The 24,280-nt window shown below is 34.2% G+C and overlaps 1 protein-coding gene across 10 annotated transcripts in view; it reads right to left on the reverse strand.

Annotated features, from left to right (window-relative positions):
• Tcmet (methoprene-tolerant) overlaps positions 1 to 24,280 on the reverse strand; it is a 213,084-nt gene that overhangs the window by 70,705 nt on the left and 118,099 nt on the right. The window contains exons 1-2 of one of the 10 annotated variants that reach the window (XM_076415497.1): positions 13,069 to 13,292; positions 12,920 to 12,971 (exon numbers count right to left, since the gene is read on the reverse strand). The exons of 8 other annotated variants lie outside the window; for them this stretch is intronic. In XM_076415497.1, the coding sequence (XP_076271612.1) occupies positions 12,920 to 12,971; positions 13,069 to 13,153 (137 nt within the window). In that variant the 5' untranslated portion in view covers positions 13,154 to 13,292. Of the gene's footprint in view, positions 1 to 12,919; positions 12,993 to 13,068; positions 13,293 to 24,280 lie in introns of those variants that run through there. One more of the 10 variants, XM_076415495.1, reaches the window with a different exon arrangement.

Genomic DNA, 24,280 nt, shown 5'->3' on the forward strand with positions numbered 1-24,280 from the left:
CTATTTAGTTACACATGTTCGTCAGTAATGTGGCTTAAACCAATTAAAAAATTGTCAGTGTTATGTGAATTTACAAGTCAATTGCAATGTCCCCGGCCTGACACATAGATGGCGCTACTAGAATTAAATCCATATGTATTTTACTTAGCCCTAACTCTCAAAAGATGCATGTATAAATTGAACAGCTGTCGCACCATTAGATTGTGAATTATAGCATTTTGAGCGAAGCAACTTTTGTTATTGTGAAAAAAATTAAATGAAAAAAATACATTTGAAGCAAAAACTTGGCTTGATGCCGAGTTTCCAGACACTGTCTCAGGAAAATCAACCATCGAGGACTGGTATGCTAAGTTTAAACGTGATGAAATGAGCACGGAAAACTGTGAACGCAGTGGACACCCAAAAGAGGTTGTTACCGACGAAAATATAAAAAAAACCATAAAATGATTTTGAATGACCGCAAATTGAAACTGAATGAAATAGCCAACACTTTAAAGGTATTAACTAAACGTGTACATCATATAATTCACGAATATTTGGGTTTGAGAAAGCTCTGTGGAAAGTGGATGCCGCGTGAGCTCAATTTTGACCAAAAACAACAACGAGTTGATGATTTCGAGCAGTGTTTGAAGATGACCAAGCGTAATAAACCCGAGGTTTGTGACAATGGATAAAACATGGCTCCATGATTTCACTCCGAAGTCCAATAGACAGTCACTCGAGTGGATCGCACACGATGAACCCGCTTCAAACCGCTGGAAACGTGGGAAAACGGAACAGTCGGCTGGCAATGTTATGGCGTCTGTATTTTGGGATGTGCAAGGAATAATTTTTACTGACTACCTTGAAAAAGGAAAGACCATCAACAGCGACTATTACATAGCGTTATTGGACCGTTTGAAGGACGAAATCGCCGAAAAACGGCCGCATTTGAAGATAGAGAAAGTGCTGTTTCACCAAGACAATGCACCGTGTCAAAAATTCATTGAATTGCATCCTCATCCACCGTATTCTCCAGATCTGGCTCTTAGCGACTATTTCCTGTTCTCAGATCTCAAAAGAATGCTGGCTGGGAAGAAATTTTCGTCGAATGAAGAGGCGATCACCGAAATTGAGGCCTATTTTGAAGCAAAGGATAAATCGTACCACAAAAATGGTATCGAAAAGTTGGAGGGTCGCTATAATCAGTGTATCACCCTTGAAGGGAATTATGTTGAATAAAAAAAACTAATTTTGCCAAAAAAATCTGTTTTACTATGGTAAGCCAGGGACTTTTCAATTAACCTGTTATCTTCTAGGTCACTCTCTTCATATTATGATAAATAAATGTAACTGTCGTGATTTTTTTTGTACAAATCTTGTCCTAACAATAATGAACACAACAAAGTTGCATTACTAACTTGCAGTGTTATCTTGTTCTTAACAATTAAGAGACTAGAGGATAATAGCAAGAATTAATATTACGATTTTTAACGAACAACATTTACAGGAACACCTAAAGCCACAAACATACTCCCGATTCCAACGAAAAATTCTGCTAATTATCTCGGAACACAACCAAATAACTCATCTCCACGACCAATATTTACTCGTACATCAGAAGATCTTGCGATCGCATCGAAAGTTTGTTGATGTTGGAACGATTAATAGCGTGTATCGATGTTGTCGGATCACGTCTCCGTCATCTTTACGGTTTATTTTAACGGTAGTTCATCGAAGAATCTGATCATTAAGAGGAGGCAGCAACGATACGGATAGATGTTCTGAACGTTTACATCGACCATACGAGAGAAAAATGTTACGCCTTCGTTTGTTGACCTCTCTCAATATGCTTAAAATATGTTTGACGTTAATTTTTATTTATACGCGGCATGGTGTGACGGCACAGGCACCGTCCTCTTCACTTCGCGAGCACGTCGGCCGGCTTGGCCGGTTGTTTTCTGCATAGCGACGGTACATCAACATTGTGGTACCGACAAGGTCGGCGCAGCAGTCGAATTGGCTAAATACGCTAACAGACAAATCTAGGGATGTCGAGAGAATATCGATAATAAGAAAATAAGTATTTTTAATAAACCTTAATATAAAAATAAACAAAAAAATTCAACCGACTACAAAAAATAAATAAGGAAGTCATTAAAAAGTAAATAATAATCAAAATTAAATTTTTTACACAAAAAAAAAACAATTTAATGATTAACTAAATAAAAGTAAACAAAAAACTTTACATGACATTTTGGTAGGTTATATTTTTTGTGAAATATATGATACACAACGGCTGGAGACATAGTGGACATGAGGACTAATTTTGGAAAACTAATTCGATGATATTTTTACGTGTTTATTTTCCAGCGAATAAATGCTGCATTTTGGCAAATTTAAAAAGAAAACTTGATGTTCGAAGTGTTGATGTAGTAAATTCACAAGAGCTCACTGTTTGATAGTTACAAGTGTTATAATTGTGTAATAAAGTTGTTTACTTTCGATCCAAGGTAGAAAAAACGTAAAGATATGTGGAGAAATTGCAAAACGTAATGTGACAGATGTAGCTTCATCATCGGTGATTTATTTCTTTTTATTTTGATGTATTTATTATTTTTACTGCCCTACTAACGTTTAAAAGTCTTATAAACGTACTATCGAAGTAAGTAATATTGTAATTTAATAAATAATAATAACTCACAATCACGACACTCTTAATCTACATTCTATCTTCCTCCTAATAACTTCATTCTTGTTTCCATAACCAAATAACATGGAAAAAATATAATAGCATTTGATTGGCTTCAATTTTACAAGTGTGCATGAATGATGCCAACCAGAGTAGACCAGATCAGAAAAAAAGTGGTTCTGACACTACTTACATTACGAATAACTTACATATCAATTATCGTCTTCAAAAACTGTGAATCAATTCCAGTCACGATCAAATTATAAAAAGTTAAGGTCAAATATCAAGTTTCTTGTACACCTGATGCACTTATGATGAAACACTAAACAAAAACCGAATGATTTCAGTAGAATCTAAGAGAGATCTCAAGAAGGGAACGATTTCAGCCAGAAATAAGAAGAAATACGCCAATGCAGGACAATGGGACCACAACATATAGTCATTCGATCTACGCTACAAAGCTTTAAGATGTATTTAAAATGTTTTATTGGTTCTGAATTAAACTAATTCAACATTTACAAAAAAAAATGAATAATCTAAAAATATATATAAAAACGCGGATTAGTGTATTTAAATCGATACAATAAAAAATTATTATATGTTTTAGCAGTTTCATTCTGCCCATACACACACTATAACAACAACAAAAAATACATATTTTGTTTTGTTCGTAATACACACACACCGAGTATTACTTATCGCGATGGAAGAAAACGAGAAGCCTCTATATCTGGGTTAATGACTACGGATTGTTTCTCCATTTTAACTGCCATACATTTATTAGTTATATAACGTCGTGTTTTTCTTTTTAACTTCATTAATTCGCCCGCGGCTTGTTATAAACACGCGGGGAATTTAGTTATATCGATAAAAACATTTTTTTCCGACCATTGGTCGTATACTAATTTGCTTAATACGTATAATTATGACTGCTCATTAAGGACGTCTGTTTACGAAACATTTTCTGTTCTTGGGAATTCTCTACGAATCGTTTGGAAAAATTTCTAACTCGGGAAAATATACTGGACGATATTGTTCTTTTATTTCTTATTAATTGTGTATCGTTCGTTAAAACACGATTTATATAAATTGTATTTGATAGTACGGCAGTCATGTTCATTAAGCGAGAATTCTAAATTACGCATTATAAAAAATCCATTTTTTCATATTCTCAAAGCTAAACTCTTTAAGAATATGCAACAATTAAGAGGGTTTTTTCTCGACGCCTGATATTATTGTTCTTTGAGCAGAACTATTCATCAAGCCACTTTCTAAGTTGTTCGAAATTGGCGAAGTGCTGCTCGGCAAGCTCCTGTCCCATTAATGCGAAAAAATGACAGTCATGTGGGCCAAGATCTGGATGGTACGATGGTATGTCCCATCCAAATGCTTTGAACGTTTCTTTGATCAGTTTTGCTTTTTAAGACAGGCTAAGATCGTGCTGTAACGTCACTTTACCAGGTCTTCAGGCCCATTATGGACGTTTTTCGATCAATGCACGGTTAAAATTGATCATTTGTTGCCGGTAGCGATCACTACCAACTGTTTCGCCAGGTTTCAACATTTCATAATACACCACGCTACGCTGGTCCCCTAAATACATGTTTTATGTCTTAAGACCAAAACAATTTAGCCTTGGAATCGATTGGATGGCTTCGCCAGGTGATTTTCACTTCATTAAGTGATCTCCTATAAAATACTATCTTAATTAATTAGTCTTATTCTAAATATTATCCAATAATCAGATCAGATGGTGATAAACGTTTTAGTTTACGCACTTCACTATCACGTCGCATATTTAGCTGACTAGCGAGTACATTGGGATGCACTGACACGAGTACTTCAGACAAACACGTTGAATTATACTCGTTATTGGTTCTAGAGGAATATCGCGTTGTATCACGCATAGTCATTTGAAACATGGTACGGAACATCAACAATGGCACGCAACACTTTATTTTGGAACCGATGAATGATTGTTATATTAGATTTGCTAGCGGTAACCCATAGTTGGATTCCATATGACCAAATAGGCTTGAGTATAGACTCATACTGCAACACTTTGTTATCTAATGATAACTTGGATTTGAGCCTGATGAGACAATACTTTCCAAGTCCAAGTTGCTTTCGTTTAGCGAGTATGTGTTTCTTCAATATTAGGCGTCAATTTAAATGCATACCAAGATATTTAACATCCTCCACTTGGAGGAGTTGACAATGCTTGATATTCACTGGTGGGCATGTTCTTTTATGCAGGGTAAACGTTACATGGGTGGATTTTGTTTCATTAGCTTTAATGCGCTATATCTTGAACACAGTTTTATTTAGTCCAGGGTTTATAGGTTCATTGATGCTGTGACTGGATCTTCATGAAATGCTAAGATTGCTGTGCAATCTGCGTATGCTGCCACAGTATATTATTTTTGTGGTGGGTAGATCGGTTATATAGACGACATATAGTATTTGCTCCATTACGCTACCTTGGGGAGCAGTGAGATACGATTTTAGTAACTGATGGTCCGGATGAGAGAGAAGTTTCTTTAATTTAACCTGCAAGCCCGTATGCCCGTATGTCTAAAGCCTCAGATATGTTTAGGAAAGTATCCGAACAATATCTTTCGGTATTTAGGTCCATGTTTATTTTGTTTACAAGTCTATCCACTTGTTCTATAATTTCATGCTTATCGCGAAACCCAAACTGATGTTCTGGAATAATTTTTCTTTTTTCTATTACATAGTTTAGTAGCTATTTAACGTTAAACAAAAAGAATACAAATATGGTTTGAAAAGTATCATCAAAAAAAAATTCAAAGACATGAAGAAACCAATTAAAAGCGAATTTATAAAGTATCACATCAAGTAGGATCACCAAACATTTTCAGTCATCAGGTAGGATATGTAAATGATAACTTAATGGCGAAATCAGCCTTAAACTATCTGTTTTCACTGACTCCTGAATATGTAAAATACGCGAATGCGCAAAATATATCGACGTTATGTCTGACTGAATAAAACCGGTCGTCATCGTAGACCACGTCTACATGCCGCCGATCGCCATCCTTGTTTTGATCATAAATAAATTTGCATAGAAAATACATTTGTACATCCAGTGGACACTTCGGAAATGTTAATCGCACACCATAATCGGTAAAACCCATATTTCATTCAATCAAAACGATGAAGAGGAAGGATTGAAAAATCACACTCAACAGGGGAGTTAGGTAATTATGATAAATATATTCTTAAAGTGTGTGGTTACAAAAAATTTTCTCAAAACAAAACCGTACGAGATATCGAATACTTTACTGTTGATGGTTCGAGTCATGGCTGAAGCTTATTCTTTTTTTTTTATTAAATTTGAGTTAGTCTACCCCTAAATACTCCAAATGAATTTCCCATATAATTGCGAGTTGTCTTTCCAAAGTTGAAATTAACTCGCTAACTTGGACCCTCATTACCCCTTTTATAAGAACGTCCTTGTGTTAATTCTCCAAGAGTCCTATGTCGTATGTCCAAGTTCTTCTCTGCTTCTACCCTGGGCGCAAACATATCTATATAGATGGCTCTACATCTTACAGCGCATACCCAAGCTCTTTGCGATTTTCAAAGATATATGCCATATTTCAATCGAACCTTCCACCTTACAAGATTGACCTAGTCTTACTGACTCACTATCAATCCTTTGCACTCTCTTTTTGAATGGGAAAACTTTATGGAATGAAAACTAGTTCTTCTTCCGTCTTCACGTTCTTTCTCTTTGTCAAAATGTTGTAACTTTGAATCGACTTAGACTGAGATGACAGTAGAAGGACCCCAGCGTGCGTCTTGATTTGCCAAAACTGGTCATGCGCATTTAATCTAAACTAGCTTAACATATATCGCAGTTACGTGTTATGATTCAGAAGAGTTGTGATTAAGAAGTATTATTTAGGTTAACTTTATATTTACAAAAGTTTGGTAAGGCAATATAATTATTAATAAAGAAATTAGTAAGATTTTATGGTTTAGAAGACTGTTGTCTTCATGGCAACGAAATTTGGAACGTAGAACGTAAAATGAAAGAAGAAATCAGAATGACTTTTAATGAAACACATGAAAGTAAATTTATATAGCTGTTTGCATATTACAAAATACATGCTACCATTACTATACGAACAATTATTTATACTTATATTATTCTTGCTGGTATTACTTATACGATAGGATAAATATGTTGGCTCAGTGCTTTAAACACAAATATGACCAAAGAGTCCTTGAGCAACCCCCTATAAAATAATGCTAGGAAAGCAGTTGGAAAACTATTAGATTTAATAGATAATCCATTGATTTGATTTGAACGACCAAATGCTAATAACTATCAAAATAGAATAATGCAGAATAATCAAAGTCAAAAGAGAAAACTCACAAAATATAAGTACATAATCCATAGTTTTACAGCATTTGGGCTAGGTAAAATACCAGGATAAAACAATAAAAATAAGTTAAAGTATACTATGTCAATCAGCCCATCACCATTCACCACTGCAATCTAAATGTGATAGCATGACGACATTCATCAAAGCGATAATTTTTTTTTAATCGGATTCTATACTCTCGCCTGTGAGCAATGACAAACCTAAATTAAGAAAATCATTCTCCTGAAAAGCATTTGAACCTGTAACTATTGCATCAACTGGAAAACTGTCCTGTCACCTTGATTACCTGGTTAACAAGCTCACAAACATTGTTTCAAGTTCAACATTCTAATAAAATTAAAAATAATGGCCAAGGTTTTCGTAATTATATTATACTAGTTTAACTTTTATACCAGGGCTGTGCAATAAGTATTAAACCTTTAATTTTATTTGAAAAGCACATGCCACACATATTAGTTATTTTTCTTAATATTGTTGTTGAAGTCAGTCAGGACACCAAATATGAAGTATTGCCGGCTTCGTTGGTGCAGTCCTGTTGCTGCTACTGTTGTGACAGTCGCGCTTTCGAATCCTGTTGGGGCATGGATATAATTTATGTTTATGATTGTAATTGTAAATGTCTCTATAGGCAACTGCGGAAAGTTCGACAAGAACTAACCATCCCAGTCACGCCAGTAACCACATTGGGTAGACCGGATGTCTGGGTCTCTAAGATGGTCACTGGCCCGTCTGTAGGTTTAATGCCGGAGACCACGTTAAACTGTAGGTTCAGTCCGAAAAATCCGTTGGTAAAAAGAACACTTTGAAATATTAAAAAAGAAAATTAAAATAAATCGATTCAGCGAAACTGAAACTATTATGTGAAACGTCTTGAATAAAGTAGTTTCGAGAAAAACGCTTTTAAAGTTTCGCTTTTAGATGCCGGGTCATAATTTTTGTCTTTTTGGCATCCTGGTAGGTTTCCGTAACACTTAATGATACTTTCAAAAATCGTTCAGTTTCTTCGGTGACCAATGATAGAAACCATTAGACCTTTGTGGATGTCAATAACGTACAATATAAGTGAATTAAAAACAAATAAAAAATAATATCAAAATTGCTATATAGAGTAATATAAAGGAACAGTAACTAATATTGCTAGCCAGCTGACTAATATAAATTGAAAATAAATCAGATTAAAAAGCTTTTAAAGATCTCTCTCCTCTCGCTCTCCGGACACTTTCATTTCCAATATCCTTTCGAATTTTCGAACATAACAGACGAAGAAAAAACCATCGCATCTGTCGGCCTTATCAAATTTTTTCAAAAGTTATATCACGATTGATGATCGATCCGAAGAAAGTCGATAAAGTTTTAATACAAATACTTTTCCGAAAAGGCGAGATTCCTTTGCCCGCCTAATTTTTTTTGGTCCGACTTTTTACGCCGCTTTATAAAAATTACGAAATCGTGTTTATTTTCTTATTATTTTAGGCAAACGTCGGGGACGCTGTATCCAAGGCCGTCGAACAGTTGGCGAGGCCACACTCACATCAATCACGCCCCCACCCAATTATTATTTTCAAATATATATTATGTTTCACTCGCATAAATAGCCTGACTGACAGATTATATAGAATAAATAAAATCGTATAAATAAACACGAATATATTTAAAAGATTGGAATGAAATGGAGGTCCACTTATGGAGGTCTTCGTGTAATTTATTGAATGAAACTATGTTTCCATTAACACTTTATTAAAAACACCAACTATTATACAACTAATTAACTAATGAAAATGTATGAATGTTTGATTATCGAATGGATGATTGTTAATTGAATGTAAGATGCTTGGACGTCGAAAGATAAATGAATCTGCTGTCTATTTTTCTGTGTGCCCTTGATTGTTTTTGATCAATCTTATTCTGTGGCCAGTAAGAAGAAGAGGCCTGACGTCACCACAGGGCCTCCTCTCCCCCTAAGGAGCTGGTACGCGGGAAATTTTGAATCCTATAGATGGATCTTATGGCTGGTTGACAGTAGGAGTGTTCTTCATATATCTGGTACTCCTGAGAGATATACGCTGGTTTTAAACGATCGATCGATACGTTATCTTTTTTTCCATTATTATCAATTTTGAAATACTTTTCTTTTCTGTGCAAGACTCTGAAGGGCCCTTGGTATGATGGGCTTAGGGGTGTTTTTGCTTGGTCTCTTTTTATGAAAACCAATGGTACTTCCTGAAGGTCTGCATTGACATATTGATTCTCTTTAGCATGGTTGGCCGCTTCTACTTCTTGAACTCTGATGATTGAACTATTGTTCTGTGTTATTTATTTTTTAAAGTTGTTACAATGACTTGATCGGATGGCAGTTAAGTTGGTTTACATGAACGAAGGTTATTATAGAGGAGGACGGGGCTCTGTGATACCATCGTATATTCGTATGAAAACAGACAGTGGTCAAATTTCAAATCATTTTAATTTATTTAACCTAACCAAAGAAAGAGACAAAGTCTCCCCAGTCTTAGTATTATTTTCACTATGATAGACAATGAAGCTTGCGTATAAAGAATATTTTTACTAGGCGTTGCCGACTGGCCTACAATTTGCCGTTACAATAACTTAAATCTAGGTATATATCTAGGGGAAGCTATCGGTCATACATTAGTCTCTGGTGTAATAATGTTTATGCGATAACACCGCTATTTTTCTAATAAATGCACCTCACCACACCAAAAAAGATCAAATCGTTTGATTATTTTGCGTCTGTGTCTGGTTCTGTTGTTGAATCCAGCAGTTGTTCCGTTTAGATATTAATATGAAGTCTGTCCCCATGCCTCCTTGCAATTCTCTTGATTACGTTTTGTTGTACGGTGTTTAAAACAAGCGATCGGTGAAATGTGTGAGAGGTTCCACATAATTCTTTTCTATATTTGGTCCCATAACTGTTAAATATAACGAACTAGCCGTAGACAGATCCTGTAACTGGACCAGACTTTGGAGACTGCAGGTTAATTCAACCAAATCCTAATCAATCGTTTGTCCTCCATACGGAACGAGGCATCTACATCTCATTTCTTAACATGAAAAGGCTATCACCTATTGATTGCATATCACATATCTTTGCTTGTACCTCAGCAAAGGATTACTAGATGGTCAGTGCAGATTTAACAGACGATATATCAAAGGAATGGAATTGGTTATACGCTTATTGTTACTGGTATATCTGGCAAATATTCATAAACGGAGAAACCAATGGACGATTTTCTTAAGCGAATATAAAACGAGGATAGGATTCTGAACGATGCTGAGCAAGTCGACAACAATTTAGTCTGTCAACACCGGCGAGATTTCTGCCGAACCTTAAACTGCGCGCGTGTGTGTGTGTCAGACCTTCCAGTAATTCCAGCGATTCAAAAACAACCGAGAACAATGAAGACTTTCTAATAAACAATATATATATTTAGTTTAGGTCAAACACGTTTATAAATAAATCTCTGTATTGGTATACAAAATCCTGATTATGTTCTAGTGTTGTACGTGACGTGTCATGTGTTGAATTCGTATAAAAAAAATACCAACAGAACAACAAAGAATGATTAACTATATCTAGTCCATAAACTGATACGTCCAAAATAACTGTGAACTCACGTCATCATGATGTCGAATGTATTGCCTACTGCAGTTTGTAAATTCGTCCACAGACTGATTGCACAAAGCAGGTTGCATCTCTGTTACTTCGAACAGAAAATAGATAATAGGCTCCCTCTATTGCGAGTTCAATAAATATAGTAAAACAATTTTAACCTACAAACTATTTTGGCTGTATAATTAATTCTAGTTTAAGTCTTTTACTAATATATGCACTAGATGTATTACAATGTTAAAATATATGTGATAATATTCTTTTGATGCGGCAACATTGTAACGTTATGACGTTATACATTTTCTGACGTCATACAGTTGCTGACTCTAACTTTAATAATAATAAGTATAACACCAATAAGTCAAGATAGAAGCCCATCAAAACTATGTAAAATCGAATCTTAATCAAGCTAATTTAAACAAATCTGTAAAATATCCATCTTCAAACAGTATTTTAGTTCTAGTATTATTTTTTAATAAACGTAGCGCTAAATCTTGGTAGACATCTTTTAAAATGGGATGTTAACAGGGTGTAATGTTGTTAAAGCTCTTAATTTTCATATTATAATGATCCATTACTCTTTGTATATTTCAAAATGGACGGCAGCACAGCATTTTAATATTCATTTTCGAAATTCTGCTGGTTGTAAACTAAGGCTTTGTGCATGCTTTTTACCTGGAGCTAATACATAAATGTTGTCAGACAAACAATGACGAATTATATGAAATTTCATCAAAACATCCAGCTTGTAAACATATTTTGTTCTTCTATATAATTTAAAATATTTCGCATTAATCAATAAGAAAACAGAAATAACCAAATTCCTAATTACAAACCTCTAAAATTTGGCTCTCAAGTTAGACTTAATACAGTAACACTGATAAAAGGTCCCGATCTCAATGATTATCATCTCGGTGTAAACGTGTTAGTAAATAACTCTGCATGTTAGTTAGTTGATGGAGATGAATAGTAATTAAAATACCAAATATACACAGCTGCAACAATGTATGTTATTGTAAATAGTATTTTGGAACTTTGCCTAGAAGACGGATTAAAAATAAATAAAAATAATTATTGATCATGCGTACGAACCCACCTTTATAGTGTAAAACAATAAGATATTGGCCATTTCCCATTACAAGATATTCAGCACTCTAAATAAATTTATAGTGATACCAAGCACAATATTTTGTCACCATAATTAACGTAGCAGGGATTTATTTTAAATGAAGTTGGTATTTGTGCTTGTATTACGTGATAAAGTTAGATGATGATAGTAACTGCTTTAAAACACTCTCATACTTTAAACAATACAGTAAATTGTCAAAAGGGGGCTCTGGCGCAAAGTTTTGCTTTGCCCAACATCCAGAGCGAGCCATAATGGGCCATTTAAGTAATTTGATTGGTCAATTTAAATCTCTATTATAGGCACCTGTAAGAAAAATATTTTACTGTGAAGACATTTGATTGGTTCATTAGTAATGTTTGCCAGCATAATCCTTGACGTCGTGTTTAATTGATCAATGAAATTTAAATAAAAAACAATTTTTTTCTGAAATAAATTTATTAAATTATATATATAATTATAATTATATATATGATTATATAATATATCTATAAAATATAAATATTATATATATATATATATATATATATAAATATTATATATATATATATATATATATATATATATATATATAAACCATAAGCAAAAAACTTTGGTGCATTGCAAATCAAAATGATCTCTTCCATCATTCCATTAGTACTTTTAATATTTTATCCGAAAGATCATTATGGAATGTACAATTGAAGGGTTTTAAGTTTACTTTTTTTAAACATTTCACAAAAATTTTGTTATATCATCGACGTGGCAAAATCGCTGAATAAAATAAGACATAGCTCAAAGACCTACTGACAGTATAATAAAACAATTTTGTCTGGGACACGAGATATTGTCTTGCCTCTATAAAATGAGTTTCAATTTCTGGGTCTACTGATTTATTCATAATTGTATGTAAACAAAAATTACATTTCATTTCTTTTTTAAAAAGTTTTACTAAATAACCTGAGATGTACACTACGGTACAACGTAAAACTTTGTTTGCTCTTATAGGAACACCTGGACTGAAGTTATATAGTCAAGTAATTAACAGTGAGAATGAGCAGAAAAGAGGATGGCTGAATGAATACAAACTTTACCATTACCTTCTGGAGTTTGTTGTCGATGATACTTGCTTCGAACACCCTGGTTGTGAGCCTGGAATAATGGAAATAGGCACTACAAATACAGTAAGACAGTTTAGAAATTAATGGCGACAATTATGAACAGAAATGTGACTGACTCCTTCAATTACCTTCTATATAATTTTGATTTTGATCCATTTCCATTTGTACATATTCTGGGCTCGTGGATATTTTCACCATCACTATATTGTTCATAAATACTTAAAGCAAAGTTTAAATGTATCACAAAAATGTCTCACATGGTAACGATCATAAATCTGTTTCATGTTTAACCCAACCAATTTAGGATTTTTTCACTCACTCACTATCTGTGCACCCGGGCACACAACACTTCCTAGAACGAGAATGCATTTCAACTACCGACTTGTATATAGTAATAAAATAAAATAATAATTTAATGTATAAACATTATAAAAAGCTAATCACACTGTTCTCAATATAGGGCACATTGAAAATGGCGTGTAAAATAAACAAACCACAGATCGAAATGAATCAATCAGATTCCGTTGCAGCTCTTAGCATAGCGAATAAAACAAGCAATATGTTAAACGTAGCAACACCTACATGTTGGACGTCGCGAAACATTTCGCCAAAATTTCCTATGAAGTTAAATCTCTATTTCTCCATGGTCAGAACAAATTAAACAAAATAAAAATTGTTGGATATGATGAAAATATATAATAATTATGATATTTTATTATGAAGTTAACCTATAACTTTCTTTTCAGCAATATTATTTTCGACTCAAAGTCAAACAAATGTGTTGGTTAGACGAATGATACTATCAGCTTAAGTCATAAGATCAAAGGAATTTATTTACCGGGGCATAATAAACCCTACTTGGATTTACAGGTTGCAAACATGGGGTGCTACTAAGATAGACCGCGTACTGTACTTGGATTTTCCTTAAGATATCGTCTTAGAACATGAAATAACAGGAACGTAGAGGCAATAGAGTTACCGGACAAGGCGCGGGAAATCAGAACATTGAAGCGAACCAAACCACTACAAGAACTTGTATAGTGTATAATTGTTAGTCGTAACTTTGGCTCAAGTAGTCTAATTTTATTTTAAACCGGGAAAAACATGTTTAGTCTATTCAAAGTTTTTCTGTACACACGTCATCAAGATGTTTAATGTAGTGCCTGCCGCAATTTGCAAATTTGTTTCAGAATCAGACAATATTTTCCTTCTCATTTTATTCTAGTGAGAAAGAGACATAATGCTGTCTGATTAGTTCGAACGCGTAAACGTATCAGCCTGTCAAAGTCAGACGTTGTCAGACGTATGCAAAATTCCTGAAAGTAATAGTGATAAGAAATTATAACTCTCATATAACCCAACTATTGTGGCTGTATAACTAACTGTAGTGTTAAGATGTACTATAATGTCAAAATAAATTAAATTTGATAACATTATTGTTCAATTATTTTACTTAGATTAGAATTTTGTTGCATGTCAAATCCAAACTGAACTAAAACTCTGAATTGATGCGGCAACATTGCGACGTTTCGACGTTACAAATTTAGATGACGTATGTACAAAACAACTTTGAATAGACTATTGAATTTCTATTAATAATTTCTCGGAGTGTGAAATTAATATTTGGATATTTACTTTGACCTCTTTATATGTTATTTAATAATTAATCGATGTTCGAAAAATTTCAACATAAATCCACATACTGTGATTAAATATTCGACCAATAATCGCACCAAAACCAATTCTGATTGATTAATAAGTTTAGGTTCGATGTTTTCACTCACGAATATTATAAACATATTTCCTTTGCCTATAATGTATTATTTATCTATTCAAATAGACTTCATGTAATATAGTTATCGTTCATATCGTAGTATATAGACTAATTATATGAACATTACTCATTCAGTTATTTTAAATTAGACAGGTCTTTAACAAAAAAGTTGTTTCAAGTATTTTCAACAGATATCAACTATGTATCTCGGTAAACTGAAAACGAAAATAATATGGAAAAAAAAACGAAAAAAGGGTGTCACTGTGCAATGTCAGGGCGTGCTTGCTAACGTATATTAGATAAAAAAAATATGTACTGGTAATAGTTTATAATAATATATTTGAAGTCTATTCTGTTTTATTTCAATATAAAAACTCGACATATAGTTTTCCATCATTCTAACAGCATTCGCATAAGACATTCCTTGGTATTGTTAGTATCTTGATACAAAGTGAGCTATGGGTTATCAATCTAAACAAGGAACAATGTCTGGGGAATAAAGCTGGCGAAGAGAGCTCCCCACTTAAACATTTCTATGTAAATTATAGCGGATCTTAGAAAATGCAATATGACGTTTTACGTTAAACGACCTTAGCACCGCTTATTGTTGATATAATTTCGTTTTTTTGGATTGTTCCGTTACCTTTAAGTAATTATAAATGATTTATGCAATTATAAATTATAAATGAGGCGAAATAATAGAAAAACGATGTATTTAATAAAATATACGTTCGTATTATCGAACGCTTCGCGGTAGATATAACGTCCAAAAACTGAATTTTTGGCAGGCCGAGTGTTTGTTTATACCCACATATTTTTAACACCAGCACTGACGTATTTTACGCTTCGAGTATCGTGTCGTAGTAAACTAGTTTCGTATAAATACTCCAAAAGGCTACCGTTTACACTGCTTCGATTTATTTTTGGTATTGAATAGGTCGATCGAAATGTCCAATCTATATTCTGCGCGTGTCATTTTAATTGTAACAGGTCAATTCAGAAGTCCCTGGCCAATTATAGTAAAACAAATTTATTTCACAAAATTAGCTTTTTTTTATTTCACCCACCGCAAACTTTTCGATACCATTTTTGTTGTACGATTTGTTCTTTACTTCAAAATAGGCTTCAGTTTCGTCGATCATCTCTTCATTCGACGAAAATTTCTTCCCAGCGAGCATTCTCTTGAAATCTGAGAACAGAAAATAGTAGCTGGGGGCCACATCTGGAGAATACGGTGGATGAGGAAGCAATTTGAAGTCCAATTCATGGATTTTACCATCGTTTTCCAAATAACCGTTCCATCGTTTTCCATAATAAGCGTCCAATAACGCTATGTAATAGTCGCCGTTGATGGTCCTTCCTTTTTCAAGGTAGTTTCATCCATTGTCACATATCGACGCTTGATCATCTTCAAACACTGCTCCCAATCATCAACTCGTCGTTGTTTTTGGTCAAAAGTGAGCTCGCGCGGCACCCATTATGCACAGAGCTTTTTCATGCCCAAATATTCGTGAATGATATAATGTACACGTTAAGTTGGTATCTTTAGAGTGTCTGCTATTTCATACAGATTCAATTTACGGTCATTCAAAACCATTTTGTGAATTTTTTTAATGTTCTCGTCGGTAACAACCTCTTTTCGGAGTCCACTGCGTTCACCGTCTTCGGTGCTCATTTAACCACGTCTAAACTTAGCATACCAATCCTTGATGGTCTATTTCCCTGGGACCGTGTCCGGAAACTCGGCATCAAGCCAAGTTTTTGCTTCAACTGTATTTATTCTCTTCAAAAAGCAATATTTTATCAACACGCGAAATTTTTTTTTCACAATAACAAAAATTGCTTCACTCAAAATTTTATAATTCACAAACTAATGATCCGACAACTATCAAATTTATACCCGCATCTTTTGTGGGGTAGCGCTAACTAAAAAACATATGGATTTAATTCTAGTAGTGCCATCTATGTGTCAGGCCGGAGACCTTTCAATTGACCTGTTAATTGTATATTGGAGCTATATTATTTTTAATTGTAATTAATAAGAATGTATTAACATGATTTGTCAGTAGCCATAGTGACATATTCAATTATAAATTTAATATTATTATGATACAAAAATTTAATCTAGTTTCAAGAGATCAACTAGATAATGTCAGCTTCTGTAGTATTGTGTTACGGAAAAGTTTTATTATATATAGTAATTAAAATACTTTTACTTTACTAAAACAATTTTGTTTTTGCTTACAGCATACATGACATTTTGATTTTTTTTTGAAACTCAATTTCTAGCATTCTGTTGCCGCGCGTTGTTGTTTACATGGTTAGATGGCCTATTTTAGGTTAATTTTACGTTTACCTTATTATTCAATTAGTTTGTTGTGATAACATAATTATTTATTATTTAATGGAGAAAATTCGCCAGACAGTATGGAAATATTTATGTAAGGTATCAATTATCAGTAAATGTGATAATTTAGTAAGATTAGTTTGTGAGTTATTGTTAAACAAAGCGATATTTATGTCAAATGATGTCAAAAGTAGAACTAGGCAGTGATAGGTAAAACAAACCTGCCAATTTCATGTAAAAAATGATGTAAGGCAATAAAAACGTTAATAATATATAGGCTATTTCAACGTTTATAATGTATTCAGGATAAAATAAGGAAATATTTTATGCTCTTAACATAAACATAAGCTTGTTAAAAGTACACAATTAGCAGCTGATGGAAATGACAAGAAATCAGTTCTTAGCGTGGGAATTATTATATATCATATATTAGATGTCCAGTTTATTGGTCAGGGCCCTAGTCGAGAAGAGATTAATACTAAAACACAAAAATATCAAAAAAATAAAAACAGAAAAGCAAACTCGCTTTCTGAATAAGTAGTAAGACATCATTTGTTGACATTAAACTATTCAGTTTTTAAAGTAATCCTCATATTGTAAAATGTAAGTGAGGATTCGATGATAAAGTTGAAGATTCTGGCTTTATCTTGTAGCTCATTTATGTTATTAGAAATATATGACTAGCCGGCTTGGTTGGCGCAGTGATAAAGACGACGTGGTGGTCGCGGGTTCGAATCCTGCTAGGGCATGGTCGTAAATTTATATTTGTGATTGTTTAAGACAAGAGTAACCAATAAGTCAGTAACCAGGCTATTTTATCTAGCCGGATGTTTTATGGGATGATTCCTAAGTTGGTCACTCGCCAATCGGTAGGCTTAATGCTGAGAACCGTGGTTCGGGTCCACGTTAAACTCTAGGTCCAGTGCAGATAAACCCTCGTTGGTAAAAAGGAGACTTAACAATATTTTGAAAAAAAATGATTAATTATTGTCAAAAATATTATAAATATAGTTTATGTAACATAAATATACTTGTAATTCAATTGTTTCTTACTTAGATTAGTATTTTCTTGTTTATATTGTGTCGTTTATCACAATACGATCTATTATATGATATTATTTTTAAGACTTCCGTTTTATGGAGCTTTATATAGCTGAAATAAATAATAAATCATATAGTTAAAACCTATATATTCTCTCATCTTCTACCAAATGTTAATGTATTCAATTATAAGCAAAATCAGAAAGGTATTAGCGATAATGGCGGAAATTTGAACATGCATGCAAAGAGTAAGAAGATTCTGGTGAAGTTTCATGGATACAAACACTTGTCACCACTAAATATCTTGAAAAATCATTTTTTCATTGCTTATAATAATTATTATACAAATAGTACTTAAATATAATCAATATTTCGATATAATCTTCTGATTACGTGATGACTTAAGCGTTCTTAATTTAAGAATAGGTTATTCATTACTTTTTTTTCGGTAAATATTCTACAAAAGCTATAGAAAACATACTGACTAAAAATAGACTTCGACTAAGGAGGGACAGAGGGGAAAACTGTACTCATTCACTGCCCGAGAGCTCATAAACAACAAATAGCTTTTACGCTGAAATATGATCAAAATATCGTTGATCAATTATTGGCCGATGCAGAGCAGATGTATAAACAAGCATAGTGCTGAAAAATTCAGGGTTCAATGTGCAGTTCTGCGAAATATTATATTTAGAGTTTAGAGACATGGTTTATTAAAGGAAATGTGTTGATTAATATAAAACACTATATTAGTTCTTAAGCATTGATACAATATGTAAATATCAAAAACTAAAATTGAAATGTGAATATTTATAAATTCAGTGATTATAATTATCCATAGACAGGCAGCGTAAAGTTTAGTAAGGAACAGTCACTCAGATCCTAAGAAACGCCAGGGATGCAAGTCCATCACTGGCCGCCAATCAGAACACCAGTAGTACGTCGAGTTTGGATAAAATATAGTTTGTAATTTATTTATTATTATTTTAAAGGATGACGCCATGTGGATGGCCTACAAGAAGCAGATTGTGGTATAAAATTTTCTGATGTTAGACGTTGAAAAAAAAATGAAGATGAAAACGAGCGCAGTGCTGTCACTATGAGTAAACTGAAACACTACAACCAATGTTGACACACTGATTGAAGATCTGAGTTCAGGAAATCAAATAACATTAAAAATCATTTTCATATGCTCGGGTCCAAAAGTTCACCCAAATTTGTAAACTTGTGTAATTCAAATTTCGTAAAAGGCTCTTAAGTGTGTGGCAACCGCTACAACCCTTTAGACCACCACATTCACCTACAGCAAGTTCAAAGGCTGGCAAAGCCGGTGGATTGGTACCATATGGTTCCCGGCTATAAAAGACCACCACGACGACGTCTCGCTCCCTATTTTTTTCTCTATACCCTTGTAACAGTACCATTTCCACAGCGCTACCGTACTACCTCTACATAACCTAATATCCTGTCCAGTCTCTCGTTGACCACATGTATCAGTTTGTAGGAATGTTCGTCGGGTCGGTCGGTCGGTCGAAATGTGTGGCTGCCGCTGCGGTTATCTATCAGAAGACTCACTACTATCTTTGGAAGGAATTTGCACGGGAACTAAAAACACTGGTTGAATCAAAGTTGTTTATTCTAACTTACGATTGATACATGTGGTCGATGGGAGAATGGACAGGATATTAGGTTAAGGTGAAGGAAGTACGGTAGCGCTGTGGAAGTGGTACTGTTACAGGGGGACGGTGATAAGAAAAGAGAGCGAGACGTCGTCGTGATGGCCTTTTATACTCCAGAACTGCATGGTACCAATCCACCGGCGTTGCCAACCTTTGTAGTTGTTGATGGTGAATTGGTGGTGGCCTAAAGGGTCGTGGCGGTCGCCACAAGTTTAAGTCAAAATAAACAAGTATTTGTTCAACCAGTGTTTTTAGTTCTCGTGCAAATTCCTTCCACAAAATCGTAGTGAGTGTTCAGATAAACGACCGCATCGACAGCCACACATCCCGACTGATCGATCAGACGAACATTCCTACAATTGGTGACCCTGACGTGATCAAAGTACCTCGACAGGTGCTTGACACGTGCACGGAAGGATAGCACGAGGAATGGAACCCATCAACATCACATGGTCGACGTTATCCCACGAGACTAGCCCGATGGCCGAAAACCACAGAAGCCCATCATCCATAACATCAATACATGAACACCCTTGCATCACGAAACGGGACACTTAAGGCATCACACTTAAAGGTACCCTCAAATAAATCGGAACGCCCCAAGACGAACGACGTCCTGCTACAACTTCGATGGCAGCTGATCCCGTAAAACTCCTCGCTCAGCTTGAGATCCCCATCTCATAAGCAGTCCCTAGCCGATTCATAGCGTAATTGAGGGTGTACTCCGGAACCTGCACCATATAGAGGTACGTTCCACGGCAGCTCCACTGAGAGGAGAGTGATGTGGCGACCGCTATGACCTTTTAGGCCACCACGCATTCACGTACAGCAAGTTCAAAGGTTGGCAACGCCGGTGGATTGGTAGCATGCAGTTCCCGGCTACAAAGGACCATCATGACGTTTAAGTCGAAATAAAAAAGTATTTCTTTAACTAGTGTTCTTAGTTCTCGTGAAAATTCCTTCCACAAAATCGTAGTGAGTGTTCCGATAAACGACCGCATCGACAGCCACACATTCGGACCGACCCGACGAACGTTCCTACAAGAGCATACTCTTGGAGGGTTAAGCTTTGAAAATATTTTAAAAATCGATTTGTTCACATTTCTCGAGTACAACACTCCATTAAATCAAAAATAATTACCGACAAGGCCGAAATTAAATCACCAGCATATCCGACGAATAGGTAACACATTCTCGAAATCGAACCGGCAAATATCTCGAAGTTTTCGGAAACCCGGAACAGGCCAGACGCAAATAACACCTCTGATTGATTTTCAAGGCTACCGTCCGATGGAGATTCGGATTTAATAAGGTCACGGTTCAGCCGCTGCCTCCATGACACATCCGCCGCCTATTCGAAAATTTAAAACATTGTCTTAAACTGCTGAATGCATAATCGCCGCTTACCATACATCACGGCCTACTGCATAGTAATCATAACAATACACGTTTTTGCACTTTGGGGAAATCGATGTTTCGGTACAAGGCTCGGACGAAAATATCGCGATATTGTTTTGATTGTGCCTAGGAATATATTTTTGTGGGCATTTTATCGGTTGGAAAGGATAGGAATAATCCGATTATGTTAATATGTAACGAGAAAATATGAAATAACATCGGGAAAAAATATAAATTAAAAAAAACGTAATAAATGTGTTTGTACAGTATATAAAATGTTGCCCAGATGAGTTTTTTTTTTGGAATTACACAAGACATCGATATAAAATCATATTATAGGAGGATATAACATATTTAAAACCTCCATGGAGGTAAGCCCGCTGGACAAATGCGATGAAAAAATTCGTTAAAGAACAATATTAACTTCTGAATGAACACGGGTGTACTAAGAACTACGAATTTATTTAGACATTTTAGATATCTCTTTCAAAAGAAAATACGAGTCTTTGTCATAGCTTCAGAACTTCTTATACCACATTTATTAAAAAAGTCACTTGTAAACACAATTGATATCGACTGCATTCTTGGACATATCTCAAGCTTTGTTGAATGGTATACAAGGTTGCAGGTTAAATTAAAGAAACTCTTCCCTCGTCCACATTTTCAATTACTAAAATCTTATCTCACAAATAGACAATGACAAAAACAATTCTCTATAAAACAAAACGATGATGAACTCACTGAACTATCCGCAAGGCAGTCTTTTAGTGTGTGTATCTATTCGCAGATCTGCCGACCACAAAAATCAATACTGTGAGAGCATATGCACACGGTACAGCCATCCTAGCACCTCTCAAAGATCCGGCAACAACATTAAAGAATCTCCAAACACACCAAATGAATACAACTATGGCTGAAGACATGGCGAGTTAAAGTAAGTGAAACAAAATCTACCCATCAACATTCACCTTGCGTAAAAGAACATGCCTACCAGTGAATATTAATAATTGTAAACTTCCCCAAGCTGAGGATGCTAAATATCTTGGTATGCATCTGGACCGATGCTTAACTTGGAAGAAGCACATACTTGCTAAACGAAAAGAACTTGGCCTTAAACTACATTAAATATAATGGTTTATCGGGCGCAAATCCAAGTTATCATCAGATAACAAACAATTACTATATGAATCAATACTTATGGTCAATCAAACCAACTATGGGGTACAGCTAGAAAGCCTAACATAGCCATTGCCATTGTCCTTAGAATCATAACGAGAGAAGAAGAATCATAAGAGTGTTAGTATAGCTCAATGTGCCCGATAATCACCTAAATGTGTGACGTGATAGTGAGATGCGTAAATTAAACAGACAGACAGTAAAGCTATAAAGAGAAAAATGGTGGGAGCAATGTTGTACATCAATTACACCTTGGACTATCATCAAGTAAAATATATTGGTGAATCTAATCTATTTTCAATTTTCTATTAAAAAATAAATATCAAAATCCTTAACACACCGAGGAAGAAGCTTTTTGAATTGGTTGAAGTCATAAAAGAAGGTTCCTTGGATGACATGATTATATTATTTCAATCAGCTTAAAAACAATGTATGACTGTAGTGAGTGTAGCCAGAAAATTGTGTGTTCGGTGCTATTTAATAATAATATGACAGGGAAAAAAGTGTCCAGGGTGTTGTTTACAACTGTTAAGTTTAATTCATAGAAATCTATATCATATAAATCAAAGAAGCAGATTAAAAGTTGAAAAAGTTCCTTGTCTTTTAGATTCTTGAAATAAAAATCATGTAAAATTTTGGTTTTCAAATTTTAGATAAAGCAAACTAGTCTGGTCTTAAATTATAACATTTACTCCCTTTTTTTATTAAGTACAAAATATTTTAATATATATATATATATATATATATATATTTAATAATATATATATATATATATATATATATATATATATATATATGTAGTGTTAATAACAATATAAAAGGAAAACAGAAACAAATTATCAATCAAATTGATTAGACATTAATTAGGAACAATACAAATTAGCAGCTACGTTGAAAATAAAAGTATTATTAGATTAAAACTAACATAAAAATAAATTTCATTAGACCCACATCAGAGGCGAAAAAAGGGCATACTCAAAAGTAACAAAACGCAAATTAAAGAACAGAGAGACGCCACATTAACAGACCAGACATTTAAAAATAACTTAAGATATTCCTTTCTTTCTAGAATTTCAGAAAGCCTACTAATAAGAGAAAAAACCCTCTCTCTCTCATCGTTCGCGGAATTCGTTATTGTTTAATTAGACATTTTCCATCAAGTGGCAAATTATTTGCTACAGTACTTCAATCATTTATATTTATGTACTGCAAACGATATAAATAGGGTTATTCTTTAAGAGGTTAGGGTAAAAACCCCATTGATTTTACTATAAGAAATCAGGACCCTTATTTCCCAAATTGGCCTGTAATAATTTTTAAAATTTCCAAATAAAGAACCTAGATTATTTGACCCTGCGAATCACTGAAGGAATATATAATTAATACTTTGTTTTACAATCGTTGCGCTTACAGTTCAATTGAAAAGTCCTCGTCCTGACACATAGATGGCGCTACTAGAATTAAATCCATATGATTTTTACTTAGCCTTAACCCTCAAAAGATGCGTGTATAAATTTGACAGCTGTCGGATCATTAGTTTGTGAATTATAGCATTTTGAGTGAAGCAACTATTGTTATTGTGAAAAAAATTCGCTGGGAATAAATGTTCGTCGAATGAAGAGGTAATCGCCGAAACTGAGGCCTATTTTGAAGCAAAGGACAAATCGTACTACAAAAATATTAACGAACAGTTGGAGGGTCCTTATAATCAGTGTATCACGCTTGAAGGGGATTATGTTGAATAAAAAAACCTATTTTGCCAAAAAAAATGGGTTTTACTATGGTAGGCCGGGGACTTTTAAATTTATGTGTTAGTCGTGAAAATTTGCGATTTTTTGATAGACTGTCATTTCCTTTCAAATAATCGCAGGTTAGTGAAACCAGAAATCAGAATTACAAGAATCATAAAGAATTTTAAGCTGAAA

The sequence above is a fragment of the Rhynchophorus ferrugineus genome, unplaced genomic scaffold, assembly GCF_030347505.1.
Source record: "Rhynchophorus ferrugineus isolate W39M unplaced genomic scaffold, kcgeb_rfMv2 rfM10, whole genome shotgun sequence".
NCBI lineage: Eukaryota > Metazoa > Arthropoda > Insecta > Coleoptera > Curculionidae > Rhynchophorus > Rhynchophorus ferrugineus.